Genomic DNA, 23,983 nt, shown 5'->3' with positions numbered 1-23,983 from the left:
CAAGACTGAATAAAGTGAATTTGGTTTACGAGGAAAGTAAAATCGACCAAGGATACTAGAGACTGTATCTGAAAAAAGATTTCAGTTTTCTCACTCACTGTGGATGCAGAAAATTTCTCAGTATACGAGCATGTATAATTATTGTAAGTACATGTATAAAGTGAGCATAAAAATAGCTGACAAACGTGTATAGTAAAATCGGACCAGCTATTTTAAATCTTGGTTAAGACCAATCAAAGTACTGTTCACATCTGTGGAGTAGGAGGAGTGCTAAGGGGTAGGTCCAAAGCGTTGGCTACTGACCAATGAGGTTCCAAATTTTTCGCTGATATCCAATGAAAATGTCGCTTACATACACTGCTTGCAAAGTACATATATATATTTCTTTTTTAGTAAAAGTGCAGAGCGTTCAAGAAAAATAAGCGGAGGAAACCGAATACACAAAATTTAAAATAGACAATAACATCAATTCTGAATGAAATAAATAGCTTAATTTTTGCGCATGATCTTGTTTTTTCGCTGATTTGTAGATCAACTAACTGATTCATAGTATCATTCCTAATTTTTCGCATGTACTTTTCAATTTGAACTCGTTTCTTAGTTTATCTGTTGTCACACTATTAGAGTTTGTTTAATATTTAATATATTACTTATTTACTATTTACGTGTCCATCTTTCTCCATTCGAGAAGCCCTAAAAGATTTTCTAGAATTATCATTCATATTTAACCATTGTCGTTTTTTTTTTTTTTTAAAAAATATGGAGAATCATGCGTTTGCACCCACGCTGAACAAGCACTATTTTCCTGCAGCAATTTTGGACGCAAATGGTTAATTAGTACACGATTACCAGATGATTAGGTCTGGGAGATTGGTTTTAATTAAAACATAATAAAATCACCGTGCCACATTTTTTGAAAGTTTTTAATATCTGCATTTTTCTTTTAAAAAATGACTGGAAAAAACATAATGATAAGCACATGATTCGAAAATGGCTGAGAGTAAAACGGTTGACATTTCTTTCAAATGGAGACATTAAGTACTTTAACATTTTAAGCACTTTATGCATTATGAGGGGAGGGAAAGACCTGCTAAAACATCCTGGTGTTTTACATGTTTTAATGCCACAACTTCCATTTCACTTGATTATAGAGCTTTCTTTCTTCCGCTATTATTTTTCAGTTTCTGCTCAATTTTCGACCAGGACATTGTCCTTCTAATGTTGCATTTCAGATAGACTTGTACTCCTTTACATGCAACTTTATATAATTTTATCGAAAGACATACAGTAGTTTGTGTTGCCTGGAGATAAATACAGTTTTGTGCAGTTTAGGTAATAAACAAATGTGTTACTGGAACACAATGAGTGAGACCAAGACAGATGGCACTTGATGGCCAAGAATTTTCACGTTTGATTATAAGTGTAACAGTGTCTGAAAATCTGTAAAATAGTTTCAAAATTAACTCAGTTTAAATACTGTTTGTGAAGTGTCTTACAACTCAAGTTCCAAAATTGAACTTTGAACAACCCCTTTGTGATAATAAAATGCCTGCAGCCCTAATATGACCAGGACAAATATATAAATATTATTGTATACATAAATCCATATGCACATTTTGACCACGCATAACCCAGAGATGTGTAGTAAGGAGCCACATTTGAGTAAATTTTTGAGATTTACACTTTTTAGTGCTACTGAAGTAGACTTGTAAGGAAAGAAATGCATTTTTCTACATTAAATGTGTCATCCTCTTTTGGCTACATTTGAATTTTCCACATTCCACATCATCTTCTTTTGATCAACAGTTCATTCACATTCAAAGTGAACTGTTATATAAAATAAAATTTTACATTTAATATGCTAATACAGTATTTTTTTCTGTATTGTGAGGTTTGAATTGCATGAATTAAGTATTTTTAAATGAGTAATTCAGCAAGGTGCTGCCTTTTTTAAGTGTATGTGCTAAAATTGCTTGTATTAATGCTCGTAAACATTCCCTGTAAATGTTTGAAAAGAACTATAGAAATGGCAAGTGGGAGCTAATTGGCAATGGCAGAATCAAATGAGGACCTTTATCTCTTTCAGGTGTCAGCCACCTGTACAGCCTGTACTGTCCTGATCAGTAGATTCAGCACATTTAACAGACACTACCCTCAGAGGCCACCCTTTCCTAAAAATTTTCTTTATACTCACACATACACCAGACCAAGGTGTTCCCAAATCTTTCAAAGCTCCCAACTGGCTTACAGCGTGCAATCATAACCTAAGGATGCAGCTCTGTAAACTTGACATTACATGAAGGCAAAAAGTTCTTTTGATCCCTGCTCATTCACAGTTAAACATTGTCATATTTACTGTGAACCCTAGTACCATGACTTTTTAATTCCTCTATTTTTCAAACAGGAAGGACTTAACATTGCAATCATTTGGCAAAGACAGGTACAATGATACAGAAGCACATACATATCGCACAACTGAAGAAGTTGCACACAGATTTATTATGAATACTGTTACCATTATTCAGCAGATGTATTTGATAATTTGCACTCTGTCACAACAACTGTGCAAGTCTAAGTGCATAGGTATGTCAACAAAACAAATACAAAATGAATGTGTTTAGTTAAAAATTCAGAATCTTTTAAACACACAAGCACTTAAGATAACAGGGAATTTAAGTTTACTATTAATAATTCAACTTTATTAAATACATTTTTAATGTTACTGTGAAGCAGCAACAGAGTTTAAAACCCACAGGATCAATTTTAATCAACTGCAGCCCTCCTAAAATTTCAATGTAAATTACAACCAATTCACTATCAAGATCTTCTATGAAAAATATTATAGCACCTAAACAGCAATAAAATGAGCTGTTATCTCTATTTGTCATTGTCAAAAGTTCAAATCACTATGTTATGCAACATTTAAACATAAACCATGAAATTCAAAATGTAATTTTACAAACATTGATATTTTAGCATGTTATAATAAAAGTTAAAACAAACATGCAAATGAAAACCTATAACATGCAAACACCTGTTTTCAATAAGGACACGATACTGAACCTCAACTTTCAACCTCTTTGAACTTTTCATTTTCTTTTTTAAACTGAGTTCAACATTACCTATTCTCAAGGCTCAGCTATACCAACTCAAAGAACTATTGTAATTTCTCTTAATCACAGCACCAATCACCATCTTCCTGCTATCACACTGATCATATTATTAAACTCCAGATGTAGAAATAAGTGTCTAAGTCAGACAATGACTTTAACAAACATTATGCCATAGGTTCACTGTAAAACCAAGTCAATCAATGCTACAATGTCATGAAATCTTTCAAAAGGAAAACAAATGCATTTGCATTAAACAAAATATCTGCTCAAATCTTCCAATATGAGTTATGTTTTAGTGTTGCAAATGAATGCAGAGTTTTTAAAAGGTATGACGCTTAAATATGGTTTTATTTTACTGAAGTCATGTCAGGTGCAAGTTGCACATGGAACCATCAACACAGAAAGTACAGAGGGTTTCTCATAAAACATACACATTTTTAAGAGAAGATGGTATCTAGTCATTTTCATTGCTGAAGTGCCCCAGTCTTAATGATCAACTGTTGAACATTTGTCACAAATCCTTCTTTCTCTGTAAACCAAATATCTAGCTCCAGTAAAGTGAATAAGGAGCATTTTTGTGCATTACAGTGTATACATTATTTATTTTTTTTAAACACCATGTTTGTATCTTTGGGAAAAGAGCAAAGAAGAAAAATTTTTCAAATTTTCACATCTCTAGCAGACAAAAGTCGATATTCTTAACACACCAAAGTAAAAGCCCCCAAAACACCTGAGACACTGAAAAGACGAAGGAATGAACTCTCTCTACCACTGCTTTTTTGCAGGGATTTCACTTAGAAAATATGTGAAGACAGAGAGTTCCAAATAAACCATTTCTTTGTACCTATTATTGCCCATGTTGCTCTCGATTTCTTTTTTCATACAGAAAGCTGCTATTCTGAATATTTGGTACACTGAAGCTTCACAATTGGAAGGCAGCTGAAGATCAAACCAGAAAAAAAAGCATACTTCTAGCTTCAAGCAAGTCAATCTAAGATGCTCTAAAAAAAGCCCTTACAAGCATCTCATAGGCTGCAGTCATGGGAGCTGTGAACTGGTGACTATTTTTCCCATTATAAATGTTGCCAGCCAAGTCAGTTTCTGCTATGTGAAGGCACACAAACATTTATATGGCAGGATTACAGAAGCAAAAGCTGACTATATTGAGATCCTAGCATATATTACAATACATTATAAGAGATACATGATTACTGTTTCATCATGATGGAGAGCATGGGCAACAAAGTGGACCCATCTTTTGTGAGTTGAAGATAACCCACCTATGTTGGGTTCAAACTTTGCTGGAAGGCAGACAGTCCTCCTGTTATTAAGCATATATTCAATACACCTTTTGAGTATTCTCTGTTAAAAATCCCACAAAGATGAATTTGCATATCTAAATTTAACATTTCATCTTTGAAGAATGTTTAAATGCATATGCCCCACTTCCACATGTTCTCTTCACATAGTGTAATCTATTTAAGATTACAGTATACATTGTAAGCAAAAACATTTTATTGTACTAATTACCTCAGCATTAAAGAGCTGAAATAGTACAAATTATAACCATCTAATTACAGTAAAATGGTATGTCTAAAGTATAGCAAGCTTTTGTTTTCTGAAGCAAGCTGTACATGTGCAGTGCATGTACTTAAACCTTCAAAATAACCAAGCGGTAGTAGATAATCTGAATAACTGCTTGATTAATAACACAAGAAGTGATTAACTAAATGTTTACATTTCTAGATTTGAGATCAAAATGAAAATTTGGTATCTGGAAGCTGGCCTTGACAACACGGAAACAGCACCCCCTTCTGGCCACAACCCCAAAACGCAGCTCAAAGCTGGGAGCCCGGTGTACAACTATTACATGGTGTAGTGTGGCACTGGAGTGCAGACTCCAGTGGTTTGGGGTAAAAGTTGATGAGACACACACTGCACTAATAGATTCCGTGTAATTATTAATGTAATTAAACTAATGATTCAAGATTACAGCTAGGCTATATGGTCATTAGTTCCTTAACTTTCTTATAAGTTACTTAGAAAAGCATGAATACAAGAAAATACGAAATACTTTACACATTTCCTACATTAAAAGTCATAGTTCAGTCGTATTCTTTGACTTGAGAAGTCAGTCTCTTCTTTCTTTTTGACTGCCACTGAACTAATCTCCAAGATTACAAAAGAAGGTTATAAAAACAGCCAAAGTACATATACATTTATTAAAAAAGTATAATGGATTCTTATGTCACTGCTTGCATTCCCCCTTGCGCTCAATACGATATGCAATCTTTCAACAAAGTAGAAGCTTTCTTTTTGATCTGGGTGAAGGCAGGCCTAGGGGACAAACTGCTCATCCTCAATATGCAGGCTGCTTGGGGGACACAAGAGAGGCTGGCTGGAACTGTTCGTGCTTTGACTCTTCAGGCTCTCAGTTGACTGTGATGATCCTGTGGGCAGCAGGCAGAGTGGAGACCATAGAGAACAGAAAGAAATAATACTGGAAGTACTGGCATAACACACCCTTACCCACCACTGAAAAGGAAAACAGTCTCAGAACAAAAAAGTTACATAACAGTAGCACCACTGGCATTATTAGTATGCTGTTCAGAAAATGCTTAAACTGGCAACCATAAGATTAAAATTGTTTTTTAACCACCTCATTGGTAGCATCCCAGTTTGAATACCGTGTAGAAAACATTCAATACAAAATGTAAATGTGCTCTGCATCAGCTCAAGCATGCAGTATGTGCAGTGCACAAGTACATATTAAATGTACGGGTGGAGCCAAAGAATAAGAAGCATTCATACAAATGGCACTTATAGAACACAAATCATCAAATTATGCCATGCATTTCATTTTTTGTAGAGGGAGGTCAACAGGAGTTTCAGTGAGCGAAGGAAGAGCAAGCAACCTACCAGCATTATTTCGCAATATTGAACGGGTAGGCATCTCGAGCTGGGGCTGCCCGGCCAGTAAGGACACAGCAAGCAGGCAGGAAAGAGCGACAGGTTAGAAAATAAGGAAAGCAGCACACAGACTACAGGTGATCTGCAGGGAAGAAACATGAGGAAGGGAAGCACCTCACATGTAGAGAGCTCCTCGTCACATCCTCCCAGTGTGTTAAGGTTATAAAGTCAGTAATGACATATGCTAATCTGTTAGACATAAACAGTTACTTGTACAAACAAGCAATAACACAAAAGGGACAGAAAGCAGGCAGAAGTTTTTGGGAGAGCTGTGGACACGTCGGAGGTCCAGTCAGGATGGAATCAACCCTCTGTATCAGAGCAGCCAGCATCTGGGGAGGGCAGCATACACTGACGAGAGAAGGGAACTTACCTGGCAATGACAGCTCTCCCGGCGGATCACTCTCTGTCTTGGTCAGGCGGCTGTGCTCACTGATATTGTCCTGGAAGATCTCACCCTCTGAGTGAGGCCCATCTTCTGACAAACGACCGTGGGAAGCACGGGAGTGGAATTGAGCACCAAAGCTCCAAAAACTCATTTGCAAAAGAACTGTCCAATTTCAGCCAAGACAGACAACCACTGAAGGCAGACATGTAAGTACTGCTGCTGTAAAAGTGATGACATAGTAACCCTTAAATTCTCATCATGTAACATCTACTGTTTTTGTCACTGCTTTCATTTGTACAGCTCAACATTTCAGACAGAAAGAATTCAAGGACCTGGGCTAAGAGCACATCTAATGGAAGCTCCCTTATTCATATTCTACAATAAAAGCAGTTCTGTGACATGAATTATCGGACGATAATGTACATCAATATGCTTTCCACTCTGCAGAACCTCACCTTCATCAGGTGTGACACATCTAGGCCCCTCCTCTGCCACAGTGATCTGCCGGGGAGGAAAGAAAGCAGTTTCATTCTGCGGAGGAAGACTGAGTTAGCAGCTAGCTGTTGTGGGACGAGAGAGGTAGAAGCTCACTTCGGTGGAGGCTGGACTTCTGGAAATCAGGGCATGGGGCTGGGTGTCAGACAACTCCGAAAGCTTTTCCTCATCTTCCTCCTGAATAGGCGATGATGGGGAGCGAAGGGTGCTGCAGGAGAAATATATATAGTGAATCAGAGGACACATATGGTGTAAATTTACTGTATTTACGTTTATCCTAATCGAGGACAGTAAGTCAACTAACTTACAGAGATACTGTAAGAACAATCTTTGACATATGTCCATTTCTGTAATGGGTGCAGACAAGATCGTCTGCTTTACTACAGATGGTGTTTGTCAACATTCCTCACATTCCCAGCATTCAACCGCTGTTTCAGCCAAGCTGCTGTCATTGTCGTTGTATGGATTTGACATTCACATCCCTCTGGCATATTTCTTATGTTCCATTTTATGTTTACTAACCAAATATAGTATACCTGATAAATGTTAGGGCACACAATTATTATGAAAATAAAAGAAAATCTGAACAAGCGAAGGAAATTGCACACCTCTCATTCCGAAATAATTTGTAAGAACCACAGTGGTGCTTGAAAGTTTGTAAACTCATCTGAATTTTCTGTATTTCTGCATAAATATTACCTAAAATATTACATTTTCACACAAGTACTAAAACTAGACAAAGAAAACTTAATTTTACAAAATTATTATATTTGTTCATTTATTTATTGAGGAAAATGATACAATATTACATGTCTGTGTAGGTCATATTCATGTTGGTACCCTGTTGGTTTGGTTGGTTGGTGGATGTGTTGGTTTGGGTTTGTTTGGTGGATTCGGTATGTTGGTTTGGTGGATTTGTTAGTTTGGTTGGTTCTGTATGTTGGTTTGGTGGGTTTGTTGGAGAAGGTAGCTAAGCTTCTCGGTCTCAGGTCATGAAGATGTCTGTTGGCTATGCTGGATGTTCTCTGTGGCTTCATGTTGGTTGTACTGGGTCTTTGTGTACAGCGGTTGATAAATACACATAGGGTATAACATCTTGTCCTGTGTATCTTGAATGCAGAAAGAGAAAATTCTAAAGGGTGTCAAAACTTTCAAGCACCACTAATTACTAGCATATTTTACAGATCGTTTGCAACCAAGAAAATTTACAAGTGTGTCCACTTACAAGCACATCTCCACATCACATTTAGAAGTTAAGAAATACTGTATGTTGACTCATTAAGAGTTCAGAAGAGTTTATACAAATATTACTGGTTCATCACATACACCATAGGGTTGGTATTAGTCAACATTGACTCAACAGCGCTTCACCACAACATAACTTACAAACACAGATTCATACATTCACTGATGGAAAAAAAAAAAAAAAATGAAGCATTTTGTATAGACTGTGTGCACCAATGGATAACAACTGATATCTCTTCTGAGCTTTATGTTTTAATGTTTGTCTGGGGGTTTTAGGATGGTTTTTAGGGAGCATTCCGCTATAGACACACCGTTCTTGACCAGGAAATTCTTGTAACCCTGTATCCATTACACTTAAGGCTTCAGACCTCACTTTAGCTCTGAAGAGGCTTATCTCTGCTCTCTGTCAATTTGGCTTAGTGAAGGCTCCTATGAGCCATGCTGTCAGACTGCTCTGTCTGCCCCGCACTAAGGAGACATATGGGTCTTGTGTAACATGGGATGTAATGAGCATGACCTCCTTTGGGGCACCCAGTCAAGCACACACAGAGAGTTAAGACATACTGTACTTATAATAACCAGCTAAAACACAAACATGGTGAAATGTAGCAAGTGTTGTCACATACACTTCTACACAGAATATTTTAATAACTAAAAGAGATAAGCACTAGGGAGAAAAAAAAAAAAAAAAAAACACACTCATACTTCAACTACTCCACTGTATAACCACTGTTAAACAGAGCATTAGCCGGCTTTGTTCTCACCTATCAGGTGACTTGCTGATCTTGCCTTTCTGCAAGCCCACCTCTCCAGAACGGTCCCCTGATCCAAGCTGGCGGCCCACTAGAGGCAAAGGGTCCCCCAGGCAACCAGAAAAATTGATGTCATCATAGAGGGGTGCTGAAGGAACCCCAGGGGACACAGAGCGCAGCCCGTTGAGGGCCTCCAGAAGGGAGATGGGCTCAAACCCTGGTGGAATGTTGTCTGAGTTCTGGGGTGGAAAGGTAAAAAGCAAGGTCATGCACAAAAACATATAATGATGCAGCCATCCATGCTGCGTCATTATGTGTTTTTGTTTTCTTAACCCTGATGTTTTGGTGGATATGAAAATTGCACACTAACCTATGATAAGTTATGTTATTTCTCTTGTACACACAAATGAATAAATTTAGAAATAAATCATCTTTTCCCCACTTCTGCTCAAGCTTTATACTATACTTTTTTCAGGCACAATAACTGAACTGACAACATTTTTTGCAGAGTCCAAATGAAGAAAGAAAGAAAGAGAAAAAAAAAAATTCTTTTTTGGTCATTATATCAGACCAGTAATAGACATCTTAAACATGGAAAATAAAAAAAGGACTATAAAGTGCTGGGGTTGAGACACTCTACAGAAAAAAGGTGTCATTGTGACTGGAAGGTCTTCAGTTAGACATAGCCTACTATCAAGCACAGCAAAAAGTAGAAAGGACCAATCTTAATATGATTTGCAGAAAACCACTTAGTAAGAGATAAGCAGTCTATAAATACAACAATGCAATTACTCTCACATACATGGAACCCTGGTGACAAAACATCACCGTGATTGTAAACTGAGTGACGGGCATGGTACACAATCACAGCACTGCATTCATAAGTATCACACAAACATGTGTGACAAAGGTTGTTCCTGTCACCACTGAAGGGCTATACCGAGTGTTCGTCGTGCTCCATGGTCTGCGCCAGGACGGGGCTGAAGGACACGGGAGATACAGCCCCTGGCTTCTTCCTGACTGCGCGGATCTGAAGCAGCGCCCGAAAAGCTGTGGGGGTGACAGTGGCACTTTTCAGTAGGATTCAACAAGGAAATGACATTTATTATGAAAAACCACAGTATGCAAGGAACCATCTCCTCACTGGGACTGGAACATCTCCCTGTATGTAGAGGTTTCTCCTGAACATTGGAAAGAGGAGGTATGAAGCATTATTTCATAGAAAACATAATTCCCTAAGGTAGCTGAGATCATAAATTTTTTGCATAATTACCCATCTAGCTTTATAATGACATAAACCATACAGTATTTCCTCGGGGGAAACATGAGTTATTAAACGAAACATATCAGAACATATACAGGCCTTATTTATATGGAAATAGGATCCTTTGATTATATCCTGATTGTCAGCATAGATTCTGACAATTTAACAAGAAAATGACAAATGTTTTAAAGATTCAACAAAATATGCAGTTATTTTTACTGGAACAAAATTAAGACACATTTTCAACATTTATCTGCTGTTTGAGGAAAATAATCCAACTCAGAAGCGGGAACTGGTGCATAACAGTACATGCATTTCCAGCAGATGTCAGTTGTTAAGCACCAAAAGTGCTGGAGGCAGGCTTCAAAACAGTTCTGCTAAAATTAATTTACTTTTTTGCCTGCAACTAATTCGAAACTTTCATACCACTGAACATCTGACAGTACAGTTGATGATACAGATAAAACAATTAAGTGGTTATTTTCATTCTGAAATACTTGAGAAGATATAACTATTGGATATCTTATTCAGCACCAGTGAATTCTTGTGATTTTCCCTGAACAGCATAAAATGAAGATACTTTCTAATTTTTTTGTTTATAGAGCTCAGAAGACAACCCTCTAAACTCTTCCAGTAAAGCATGAAACATAAGCAGTTTGATGGTTTCTAAAGCTGTTTGCCCAAGTGTTGCCTCTGCTGCAGTTCTATGCTATGCAAGGACAGCAAGGTTCTTCTGACCATTGGATTTTGCATGCTGTATCTTACTTACGCAGTCTGCAAATGGGGCAGTTGTTCGCCTGGTAGCGCAATGTGTCTGCGCACGAGTTGCACAGACACAGGTGTCTGCAGGGCAGAATCAGGGTATCTCGGAGGTCTGAAAGGCATACCACACACTCGTTGCTGTTGTCACCGTTTTCGTCGTCCAATTGCTGCAAATCAAAGACACACACACACACACACACTTTAACAGGCGTCCCTTGCAAAGATCACTTTTTCAACCAGATGATCAATTCTGATTTCCCATTTAATTTAAACAAAATATTACATCACTGCTCTGATATGGCTAAGATTGAACTGCATATAATCATGCAACTCAGTGGGTGTAAATATTTTTTACTAAGCTTAAGCACCTTAATGTTAAAACACTTTTTACCTATAAATAAATTAAACAAAACGTTTCAACACCTGCACATTTTGTCAGATATTTGGGTAGCAAAACCAAAACAGGAAAAGGTTTTGTAGAGGCATCGATCAGAATATTATATTAGCAAAGGAGGCATCTGCTCGTTTAACGTAATCTCTTTATTATAAGGACTGGGCATTGAGGCCACAGTAGCATAATTGCAAAAAGAAACTGAAAGCTGCTGACAATTTGTACCTTTGTCTCTTGGTTGTTTTTGTTTTCAATTCCATAAATCTCCTGCAACAGGTAACTCACACGGTCCACCTAGAGAATGGATGCCACAACACCATGAAACAGCAGCTCATGTGGCAGTGACATGGTGAAATACAGCAAGCAAGTAAAACAAGCCAATTCATTATTAACAAGCATTTGTTTTATTTTAAATTCAAGATGTAATTCCAAATTAGGAAGAGATTTTATGTCAATGTCTCTTTTTGGAAATTCTTAGAACCCATAAGCCTCCTTGATTTTGGACAACAGATGTTTATATAAAAAAAAAAAAAGTTTGCAAGATTAATGCATATGTCTTTCAGTCTGCAAAGTACACAGCATTACTAACAAATGTTTGATAATAGATCCTCATTTGATCATGAGATTAAGGCTTTATTTACTCTTTCTCAAGGGTATTCATATTATAAAGCTGTTTACATTATTTAAATAAGTGAGTTAACATTTAGAAGTTAGTTTGTTTTATGAGGACTCAACCCCAGTCCTGCTATAGTACCTCTGAGCAAGGTACTAAGTTGCTCCAATAAAAATTACCCTGCTGTATAAATTATCCAATTATTTTAAGTAACAACAGCTTTAGTCGCTTCTAATGAAATGTGACAAACTGAAAAGAAAACTGAAGTAAAATAGTCAAACTGAAACCAATGAGTGTCTGTTAACATCAGTTGTGTTTTCCTGCAAATAAATGTCCCACAGTGGGCTAAAGTAAATTCATTTTTACTTTTTCTTGCAATATAGCAAATAAGGGATCACAACAAGCTTGTGATGCATTTAAATCTGATTTGTGTTAGATATACTTTCAAAAATCTGATGCAGAACATAAGCAGTCATGGACATAAGAAATAATGCACAATCACACATTCCGTCTTCATTACACAACCACTTAAGAGTAAAGATTTGGTTATATTCCATAAAACTGTATTTCTGTTCTTGGTACAGAAAGGTGTGAGGAACAGCAAAGCTGGGTTAATGTTCACCTATGGTTACATAAAGAGTTGGAGGCAAAGTAATTAAACAGTTAAAGGGATACTTGCCCATTTAATAATAAATGGAATTATAGAAACATATGACAAATTTATAGCTACAGATTATTTACTTACAATTTGCTTCTGCTTTAAGGGCTTCACAGAGAAGCTGCCATCAACATGCTGAAAAATAAAACTTTTTCAGTTACTTCTTTATAAAGTTAGAACAAGTAATTAAGAATATTCTTTTATTTAAAATTCACATTTGCTCACACTCCTCAATGTCTACTCAAAAATGCCATGCAAATAAAGATAAAAGGATCATCGTTACTGAAAGGTTGTGTGAACCCATTTAAAAAAAGTGACTTTTTCGTAAGCACTCATGACTTTCACTAGATATGAGAAGAGCAAAGGTTCAAGACTCAACAGCTGTGTAGAGTACAAAATAAAAATATTTTTACTTTTCTACCCCCCCCCCCCCAAAAAAAAATTCCATACTTCAAAATGGCTAAAGTCAGAGACCAGACCTCAGTCCCACTGAAATGATGTGACGTGATATGAAGCAGGCCAGAAATCCCAAAAATATACATAAAGTGAAAAGTTTTGTACAGCAGGAATGGGGAAAAATACCTCCTAACTGATGAAAAAGGTGTGATCAGCAGCTATAGAGTTGGTTGAGTTTACCACCAGTAAAGGAGGTTCCACTGTTTAAGTAAAGACATGTACTTTTTACATTAATGCCTCTGACTTTTTAAACCATTTTTAATAAAGACATAGAAATGTCTATTTTCAATTATAATTTAGATTTTTTTTTTTTTATTTAGATATAATTCAGATGTTCTGCCAAAAGAGGAATGGATCAACACGGTAAGTAACATTTGTAAACAGTATTATCCACAGAACTGAGGATTGTGAAAATTACACTTACTCTTTCAAAGGCTGCCAACAGCACATGTGCATGCCCTGAGACTTCTATAAAATGAGAAAAAATAATTCATGAATGATTAAATTTTACAATGAATTAGGTCAATCACTGGCTGCACATCAGAGGAGGAGAGATTTGTGCCATTTATTGAAAACACTCTTTTCCATTCATTTGGATACCAACAGAACTTTACAGGTGCTCCAGGTGTCTCAAATAACCTACCATCCCCTTCATCCACCACAGCCTGGATCACCATAGGAAAGATCCCCCTGTCCAGATCAAAGCTGAGCTGTGAAAAGATTAAACAGAATTCTACCATCAAGACTCTGGAGGGGGGGGGGGAACCAAAACTTTTACCTCACTATGGTTTTGTATTAGTTAGGTACAGATGGAAAAAGTGCTTTTGTAATGTATGCCATCAGAATAAACCTAATACAGTTGAGAGTGATACAGGGTCACATTCCATTTACTTGGAAAGGAAAGAAGATCGAGGTATAATGTAACCCAACTGTCTCAGCTGGTCTTGCGTAACACTGAACCACTGAAGGAAACAGGCATTTACTATTCATAATCATAGGTGATTGCTATAGAAAACGTGTATGTATTTTCTTACATTTCCTCATACATGTTATCAATTCAGAGCTTTCCTTAGTATATCTCAAGAATCTCAATCAAGAAATAACTAGGGAAATTAATGAAAGTCAAACAGAGAATAAAGTACGTTTAGTTTTGTTGCAAACTACAGATTTCCAACCAATTTCCATATTCTTTTTAGTGAAACAAAAGCACACGCAAAGGAGCCTTACCTCCTCCTCTTTCCATTCAGAGAAATCGATTTTGAAGGATGGCAGTGAGAACTGCTGACTTACTCCTCGTTTGTAGTGCACTGTTTCAGAGACCATTGTTGGGTTCTTGGGACTGTAACTTGAAAAAGGAAAGAACAAAAATATTTTTAAATTTCACCTAAACAAAAAAGTTAAAGAATATGAAAAAAAACTAAATCTTTAAAAAGATATAACAGCCTACAAACATTCATAGGGACAAGCTGAGCTCTGATACATTAAAAAGAAAGCTATATAGTACCTGACAGGGTACCACTACACAAATAAGAGCCATAAAGTCCCACCTTCTTTTCATTACAAATAATTTTGAAAAAGGGAGGAGAAAAAAAAAAAAAAAAAAAGAGAAAAACCCAAGACAAGAACAAACACAGGAAGATCTTTAAGTTTAAAACACTTCCAATGAAAACTGAATGCTGAACAACCAGTCCAGCTTTAGGTGACGCTAATGGGAGATGGGTATTGCATTTCTCTCCGAGTCTGTTTGTACAGTACTTAAGAGATTTTGTTTGCCGAGTTCTCAGCACACAGATCTTACAAGGCCATTCCATTTGTAAACTCCTCAAAGGCCTGGCAGTACAGCGTGATAGCCACACGAGCATCTGTGTCAAAGGTGAACTCCACGCTGTACACAACCTTAGGCTTCCCTCCTTCTTCTGTAAGGCTGTCAGCATCATCTTTGTACCTGCCAATCAGAGCAACAAACATCACTATCAATAATTTATTATTTTGTCATTATTATTAATAAATTCAGCTGACACTTTCCCCCATAGCAACTTATATTGTAAAACTCCTTACAATTATTTATCCATTTATGAAGCAGGATAATTTTTACTGTATCAACTCAGTGTAAAAACCTTGTACTACAGCAGGGGAATTTGATCCTGGGCCTTTACATGGGCCTTTTGAATACAGGGTATAAACTCCAACCACCATTCTACCTCCTGCCCTTAAACAAACCCATAATCTAACAAAAAAAGTTAAAACAAGTCTAGGGAGTATTACTCATAATGCATCTGCATGAATATTGGAGGCTCAAAGACCAACCTTGTCAGTCTACTCATGTTATTATAATACTGCAGATGGAAAGAAAATACTTTGAAGACCAGTTCCCTGGACTGTCCTACTTGCAAATTAGTGCGTACGGAATTTCAGCAAGACTATTTCAGCACCAAAAATTGTTTATTTTCAAGGCATGATACTATTTAGGTGTCACCTGACAAGTCGCAAAGAGTCTTTTCGGATATTGACCAGGCTTCTTAGGGTCTTCACAGCCTCATGGGGTGCTGGAGTCACATAAGGGAACTGCACACCAAGCGAGAAGTACACTAAATTTTCTTTGTACACCTGTTTACTAAATTGTTTGTGATAACCAAGTGTTATAACAAATGTATGTGTGTCATTACATAAATACATCTATTTATTCTGAAGGTTAGTCTGCTTTTTTATACAGTAAGACCAAGTGTATCATTCTGAACTCCCCTCTTCTTACCTGAACAGGTCTGTTGCCAAGGAAGTTGAGATCCATGTTTTCTCCAAACAAGTATCCCTCAGGATGAGGCGTATCAAACTTCTCCCCACCCATGAAAAAGTGGCTGGCAAAATAGTTTCCTGGAATAAAAAACGAAAGGGGGGGAAGAGGCGTGTATACACATCATGAAAGAGCTCTATCTGGAACAGACACACTGCAGAATGTGCCTGGTCACACACACATCAGACAGCCTGCTATTACACATCACAGTAAAACATGGCTGCACTGCTCCCCAACCGCACTACCATGAGTCATTGCCCAGCACCAGGTGCTCCACATCAGCTTTGTCGCAATAGACATGCCAGCTGCGCCTATTTACTGGTAATAAACCCAGCAGGTTTTGCCATAATGACCTTGTAAATGTATGATGAATATGAAAGCTCACAGAGGAGGAGGGGGGGAAGGAAAAAAAAAAAAAAAAAAAAAAAAAAAACTGCCCCAGACTACTTTTCAGATGCAGAAAGCAGCAACACGTGCAGTAATGCCAAAGTGTCTTGACGACAGATGTAGCACATACTCTATTATCAACTCTCAGTATTCTCTTAGTCAAAGCTGTGGACAAAGATGTGGCAACAAGCAATACTTCTGTTAAGGTCTTCTCCTATAGAGGCCACTACTAAAGTCTGCTAACTAATCATGACCTTTCCATACCAAATTATTCTTGATTGGGTGTTTCCACATCCCATTATATGTGAATGCCATAATGTCGTGTATCTAGGCTCACTTCCGACTGGGAAACAGCTCAAGCATACAGTCAATCATAATACCATCAAGCTACAGTGAAAACATTGTCTAGACTGATGTTTTGCTCTGGAGTACTGAGATTCAATGGTGCACATCCTCTCCTAGTAAACTTGTTTCATTCAGAAGTGACCATCCATGAATACAATCTATCATATCTACAGGGAGTAACTTTATGTGTGGGTCACACTTGTCTAAATTAAATTTTATTTTGTGAATGCCTTACAATTCACTGGCTTAGCTCATCGCAGGCACTTACATTTCTGTTTCACATCTGCTCTTCATTTTAATTCCTATTATAACATTAACTAATATTATTATACATGCTACAATAAATCCACTACATCTGACTCCTATTCTCTACAAAGAGTATTAATTTGACCTGTCTAACATGTGGTATACATATCCGTGAAAGAGGAAACCACACCAAGGTTAGAATTCTGTGCTGCAACTTCATCACGGCTTTGATCTAGAATACACAGGAGCAAGTGAGCAAAAAAACATTAGGACATAATTTTAATAAAAGTACTAACAACCTGGAGCTGAACACGCTCAAAACAGTGGAGATGATTGTGGACTTTAGGAGAAACACCCCAGCATTATCCCCACTCACCATCATGAACAGCACTGTGGCAACAGTGGAGTCACTCAGGTTCCTGGGCACCACCATCTCACAGGACCTGAAGTGGGAGCTCCACATAGGCTCCATTGTGAAGAAGGCCCAGCAGAGGTTGTACTTCCTTTGCCAGCTGAGGAAGTTCAACCTGCCACAGGAGCTACTGATGCAATTCTACTCCGCAGTCATCGAGTCTGTCCTCTGCATTTCTATAACTGTCTGGTTCGGCTCAGCTACGAAATCAGACGTCAGAAGATTACAGCAGATAGTTCAGACTGCTGGAAGAATCATCGGCACACTCCCTCAGCTCTCCAAGAACTGCACTCGTCCAGAGTCATTAAAAGGGCTAGCAAAATCATTCTAGATCCCTCACATCCAGGCCACTTCCTCTTCGAACCTTTGCCATCTGGCCGGCGCTACAGAGCACCGAGCACCAGGACAGCCAGGCACAAGAGAAGTTTCTTTCCTCAGGCCATCTACCTCATGAACAGCTAAATCCCCCCTAGAGAGTAAACCAGTGCAATACACAATGCTATTTATATTTACATCTATTTATCACACCATACGTCTTACTCACATTCCCTTGCACTTGTATAGAACACAACTGTACATACATATAATGTCTAGTGACATTTTTTGTATATTGTGTACTTATATATATACACACACACACACACATATACACACACACACACATTTTTATCCTTTATTCACGTATTCTATCTTCTCATCTGTCTTGTCACTGTCATTCTGTCTGTGCTGTGGAAGTTTCTGCCACCAAAACAAATTCCTTGTATGTGTGAACATACTTGGCAATAAGGCTCGTTCTGATTCTGATTCTAAATAACTACCTTTGCAGGGTGCCAAGTGCAGGTATGAAAAAGTGAAAATTCAAGACAATTACTTTCAGCCTTATTAGGGGAGAAAACTGAGGGATTTATTCCCTACCAATGTTGACCAAAAAAGTGAGACTTCTTACATCACACTGCAGATTCCTTTGTACAAAGATATTTTACAAAGATTCACCAATTTATACAGCAGGGTTCTTACTATATCAATTTGGGGTAAGTACCTTGATATAGGGTACCACAAAAGGACCAATAGTCAAACAAGAACCTCCATATTACAAGACAACAACCCTGAACACTACACTACCGACTCCCCCTTAAAATAAGTATGTAAACATAGAACTAGGTGGAAAAAACAAAGTTTTTGTAAAGAGTTACATGTTTTCTTTTGGTACAGCAGCTCTAAACCACAGGCCAAAATTTAATCTACTGCCTTCTGGCAGAAAAAAAACAATAGCTATTTTTAAGGACAAATGAATGCCCTTGAACATCTGAATAATTCCACCTACAGCACAACGCTGCCAGGTTCAGTCTGGTACAAAATGTCTTTTTTCCATTAATCCCCGGCACAGGACTGCACTAACCCACAGTTCGTCATCTGTTGCCAGCAGGGCAACACAGAGCACGCTGGCAGTGCTGCTTCGCCAGTCGCTAACCCTCGAGGTCACGTCCACCCTGGAGCAAGGCTGCAAGCATAACTTTACACAGTGAATGTGTTCCCTTTCTACAGAGAACAGAATTTGTCAAGGGAAATTAAATAATGTTATATGGTTTTAAGCAATCTGAAAGACACACACACACACTTTTACTAAAACAGTATGACTTACATTTAAGCTTAACCTAAGAATTTAAATAATGGAGTTAAAAATGACAAGTAAGTTTGCCATATTTATTAAAATGTAGTATTAATATTTATAGTAAGATTATTATTATTACTGTCATCACAAGAGGTCCACAGTCAAAAGCCTGCAGGTTCTCAGTATTGGCTGTGATGTAGTGGGATGAGTTTCCTCCCTCCCTCAGAACTGCTTAATCGCTTCCAGATATCGGGGGGGGGGGGTCTAAGAACCTATGTTTTGAATAGACTTTTTGGCCTGTCACAATCGCCTTTTTATTTCTTATCAGACTGAATTACACAGACAGCTACTTGGGTGATGTGCGTCGGCAAAATGGTGGCACCAGACAAACTAAGTGTGCTTCAATAATCGTATTTATCTAAGGCTTAATGTGAAAAGCACTTCTGTTTATTCTCAGTTGCACACTGCATCGCAGAAAATTTTCTGAAATAATTTATAAATGTGAAAGTATTTCTTAAATGCACTGTATCAGCAAGCATAGTGTGAAATTATCACTTTGGAAAGACTGCAGAGGAATAACAGTGAAATTTCTCATACTACTGGGATTAAATTTATCATTACCTAGTTATCAAGAGATAAATGAGGGCAGTGACAGCTGAACATAAACTATTCTACTATTGTAGCTAACTCATTGCTTTTCATACTTTATACATTACAGCATTGGGTAAAGCACCAGACCGAAACACTTTGTAACAAACAGCAGGAGTAACAGGGTAATAAAGGCACTATATTAAAAATGACTGACTCCACCCAACTCCTTGTCCAGGCCATGGTGACATCCCATCTGGACTTCTACAACTCTCTCCTGTGTGGCCTTCCTGCTACTGCCATCAAACCTCTACAGCTGATACAGAATGACATTGCTGCAAGAGTTGTGTTTGATTTGCTGAAGCGTTTGCATGTATCTCCTCTACTCATTCCTCTGCACTGGCTTCCCGAAGCAGCCCAGATCAAATGCAAGACCCTGGTTATTGCCTAGTACAAATGCATCAACAGAACTGCTCCCAGCTATTTACAAGACTTGATCAACCGCTACACCCCAACCAGACCGCTTCGCTCATCTTCTTCTGCCTGCTTGGTGGTCCCGCACGCGAAAGGTAAAGCACGGAGGTGCTCGGATCTGGTTCTGTGGTTCTGAACGACCTCCCCCTTTCACTCAGAACTGCTGAAACTCTGTCCACATTTAAAAAGGGTCTGAAAAGTCTCCTTTTCCAGACTCACTTCACCTAAGATCTCTTAAGATCATGTGAGGTGTAAATGTTCATGCACCATAACTTTAAGATCGTGCCCGGATAAGCCTTTACATACATAGCCACTATTGTACATAAATGTTTGTGTAGCTCAAAAAAAAATGTAGGAAGGTGATCAGGAATCGTGTGTGATTCTTAAGTTACTAGTTTGTTTCTTTCCCCTACGTCGCTTTACTAAATGAATAAATCATAAATGTAAAAAAAAAAAAAAAAAAAAAAAAACACCGCCAGCGGTAAAAAAAAAAAAAAAAAAAAAAAAAAAAGAACTGAGCACTTCTTTACTTGTGAAGTATTAGTGTTACTCCTGCAAAGTGATTACCTGCTTCTGACGTTTACTGAAAACCACTGACGGAAGTGGGTTAACTAGCTCAGCACAAAATGTGACGTTGTTTTGCTTTTCCACTTTCACTCACTAGTGACATTTGATTTGAAGAAGGGAGTGCAAGAAAGAAAGAGAAGGCGGACTTTATTTTTTTTTTTTACCCTGCCTACTTACCGGACTTGGGAGGATATCTGTACGCCGAGTTCGCCTGGATGTCGATGTCCTCCACTCCGGCAATTCGTCGGCTTAGTATCGAGCCCATTATTATCATGAATTTGAGAAGAACGGCAACTACGGGTCCGTTGTAGGAGCGTTACGGACACGGAGAGACACGGCTCCCTCTTCAAAACGAATACATGATAGTGCGGTTGAACGCGATTTATGATGATGGCGAACTACTACAAGCTGTGCACCATCATCAGCCACAAAACACAACGTCAACACCACGAACGGCGACTTCCTCTACACCAGCAGCGTCTCTCCTGTCCACCCACGAAGCCATGTTCCCCGCCTATTCATGTGGGGGGGGGTTTCTTGGCGTTTACGAGAGGAAGTGGTAAATTTCTATATTCGCATACGAATAACGGCTTCCAAAACCAAACTAAAAGAACAAAACAGAAGACGTGATTGTTTTTTCCGTCCCAGCAGCCACTGGGCGTCGCGCAACAAGCGTCATCCCCACACCAGTACGCGACGCTCAATAGTACCTGGGAGATGTAGTCCATGGATCGCATACATTTACAACATGTATACTTAAGGGGCGCGGTGGCACAGCGGGCTTGGCCGGGTCCCGCTCTCTGGCGAGTCTGGGGTTCGACTCCTGTTTCGGGTGCTTTGCGGCGGACCGGCGTTCCGTCCGTTGTGTGTCCCCTTCCCCTCCAGCCTTATGCCCTGTGTTGCCGGGTTAGGCTCCGGCGGCTCGCCGCGACCCCACCTAAATGCCGGTTTCAGACTGTGTCCATGCGTGGGATGTTTATTTGGAAAAGTTATGCCAGATCTTTCTAAATTAACGTGTCTATTAAAAATGCGTTTTAATAAGTTTAATTAGATGTCAAAAAACATACAGAACACTGTGTATGTATAACAGAAAGATGTGTGTAAATAATTTAGCTTGTCCTATAACATTGGATAATTAAAATTATGTCTGCTTTTTCATCCCAAATGCTATTAATGAGTATTTCTGCCAAAGTCAGAAAAAGAACCAGAAAGGTGCTTACAAGACAGTAAAATTTTCTCCAAGTAAATACTGTTATAATGTCTAAGGTCATGGAATTATGTTACACATCTTGTGATGCACATGAACATATCATCAGTGATGTAGCCTAGGTACACTGTGTTTTGGGTACTTCAACATCAGATACCCTCTCTCAGGTGATCCGACAAGGGTTGATCAGGCCCTGGCTCCCACACAGGTAGTGTTACCTCAAACCCACAACTCATCTCTCCTGATTTACAGTAATCTAGATGACCTTTCCTCAGCCTCAATAACAGATTTCATAGTCTTCGTGCTCTGTCTGCCTGCAATACGCAGCATACTACAGGCCTTGAACAAAATCCTGCAAAGCCCCTGTAGCCTGCTACAGTGTGCACACACCTTGTCCTCCAGCCTTTTGATCAGTTTTGCTCCAGCATTTCCTCGTTCCTCAACATCTTTCCTTCATTAGCCTCTTCCATCTGCTCCTCCCAAGGAACTGTAAGCTCTGACAAGATGACTTGCTTACAAGTTTCTAAGCAACACAAACAGAATAAAAACCAAAAAAAGCTGTCAAATAACAGGATAGTTTGTAGAGTGAATATACACTATGTAATCATGAATGATATGGTCTCAGATGACCATGACTGGATATGTTGTGCTGTAGTCAGATTGGATAAACCTGGACTTACTTACTGTCTTCTGGACACTGCCTCAGGCCCAACATCTGGGTTCTATGGTAATCGGTGGTGATCTGTAAGCAAAGAACAAGATGGCCTCAAATGAGAGGCAAAAAGGAAGAGGAAAAATGGTTATGACCTTCTTTACAACTATTCTGGGTAGAACAACATCAGAAACAGCAAAGTTTAATAGAGAGAAAACCTAACTACCTAAAGTATAGCAGCATAATAAATAAACTAGGTGCTCCAGAGTTGGGTGGCACAGTGGGTTAGACCAGGTCCTGCTCCCTGGTGGGTCTGGGGTTTGAGTCCCCCTTTGGGTGCCTTGTGATGGATTGGTGTCCTGTCCTGGGTGTGTCCCCTCCCCCTCCAGCCTTATGCCCTGTGTTGCTGGGTTAGGCTCCAGCTTCCCGCAACCCCAGATGGGACAAGCAGTTCAGATAGTGTGTGTATGTGATCTAGAGCCTTCACACAACTGCAAACATAGTCACATGATGATATGGAGGCACCACTGGATACAAGATTTGAAAACAGCTCTGTGGTCAAGATCCATCTTCTCCCCAGCACCTTCAGCTCAACGAAAGCTTAATGGGTAGTTACTGTATTTATTGTTTACTTAAAATGAGCGAGAGGATTATGTGAACAAAGTGGTATGGAGGCTCTAGGCCAACAAAACCACAGAAATAAATCATGTGCAAGTGCAGCTAGAGCTTTAAAAGTGAGAAGCATTTTGTGCTCAGCTCTTAACTGGAAAGGATACAATTTGACAGAAAGCGAGTGAGAGACAGCGTAGGTTTGCTTGTGAGCTCAGTTTCTTTGCTTACTGCCAGTGTGTGTCTGGCAGGACCAGTAACTCCCAGCTCTTAACGATTCAGTCAGACAGTGCTATTATATTATTTTACGATGGGAACGTCTTCCTTATTGAATTTAAATTTATATTTGCGATTTCACAAAAAAACTTAGAACAAAACTAAATATGAAAAAATCAGAGTATGTGCGTACAGGTTTTATGTGTAAAAATGCGCAATTTTACAGAATTTAGATTTCAGCTTCGTCTGATGATTTTGAGTTGACATTTACGCGCGATTTTCAGTCGTAATTCAGTAACGTTATGTTCATAATGTTGTGCTTATTGTCATGTGATTTCACTATATCATTGCTATTCTTTATGCGCCGTTGACGTATTAAAAATTTACATTACCGCAGTTGGGCCACGCTTTATTGGCTTGAACATGGGGGAAACGAACAAGCAAAATATTTAGAACCTCATTTTAAGGTCCTACTCCGGCCCTTGGTGACCGACTCGCCTTCGTTCGATTTTATTGGTGCGCGGAGATTTGTTTACCTTATTTGGTCAGCTAGTAACAGAGCGCGCATGGGAATTGGACAGGAGTCGCCGTCATTCACAAATTTTTTTCTTCGCCGAATTTTTACAAACAAAATGGGCGTTGTCGGGACATGTAGTCCCACTGCAACCAAAAACAAATAATATGGCGTAAATCGACGCACATATTACACAAGCATTTCTACATATTTTTCCGCGAAATTTCACTGGTTTCATAATTATTGGTCTTCGAAA

The 23,983-nt window shown here is 38.6% G+C and overlaps 1 protein-coding gene and 1 long non-coding RNA gene across 5 annotated transcripts; both read right to left on the bottom strand.

Annotated features, from left to right (window-relative positions):
- Positions 1 to 1,947: 1,947 nt before the first annotated feature.
- On the bottom strand, positions 1,948 to 21,187 carry mgrn1a (mahogunin, ring finger 1a). Of its 3 annotated transcripts, XM_018740722.1 has the most exons (17): positions 20,707 to 21,187; positions 15,860 to 15,978; positions 15,584 to 15,672; positions 14,906 to 15,052; positions 14,335 to 14,452; positions 13,751 to 13,817; positions 13,532 to 13,575; positions 12,739 to 12,786; positions 11,606 to 11,674; positions 10,997 to 11,156; positions 9,904 to 10,013; positions 8,976 to 9,202; positions 7,063 to 7,174; positions 6,927 to 6,972; positions 6,457 to 6,561; positions 6,033 to 6,078; positions 5,486 to 5,563 (listed from the first exon to the last, which is right to left on the bottom strand). In XM_018740722.1, exons 1-16 carry the CDS (start codon positions 20,801 to 20,803, stop codon positions 6,038 to 6,040), a joined length of 1,599 nt encoding a protein of 532 aa, XP_018596238.1. In that variant the 5' UTR covers positions 20,804 to 21,187; the 3' UTR covers positions 5,486 to 5,563; positions 6,033 to 6,037. The 3 variants fall into 3 exon arrangements, with proteins under 3 accessions (XP_018596221.1, XP_018596229.1, XP_018596238.1); XM_018740705.1 differs by lacking the exon at positions 6,033 to 6,078 and having other exon boundaries at positions 1,948 to 5,563; XM_018740713.1 differs by lacking the exon at positions 6,033 to 6,078 and having other exon boundaries at positions 1,948 to 5,563; positions 6,457 to 6,558.
- An 829-nt stretch (positions 21,188 to 22,016) lies between these two features.
- LOC108927434 (uncharacterized) lies at positions 22,017 to 23,681 on the bottom strand. Of its 2 annotated transcripts, none has more exons than XR_001965589.1 (3): positions 23,606 to 23,681; positions 22,417 to 22,478; positions 22,017 to 22,259 (listed from the first exon to the last, which is right to left on the bottom strand). It is a non-coding gene; the product is annotated as an uncharacterized LOC108927434 (long non-coding RNA). The 2 variants fall into 2 exon arrangements; XR_001965590.1 differs by having other exon boundaries at positions 22,421 to 22,478.
- Positions 23,682 to 23,983: the final 302 nt, after the last annotated feature.

This window comes from Scleropages formosus, chromosome 20 (genome assembly GCF_900964775.1).
Source record: "Scleropages formosus chromosome 20, fSclFor1.1, whole genome shotgun sequence".
In the NCBI taxonomy this organism is placed as follows: Eukaryota; Metazoa; Chordata; class Actinopteri; order Osteoglossiformes; family Osteoglossidae; genus Scleropages; species Scleropages formosus.
Note: the sequence above shows the minus strand (reverse complement) of the source record. Positions and strands in the feature narration are given on the sequence as shown.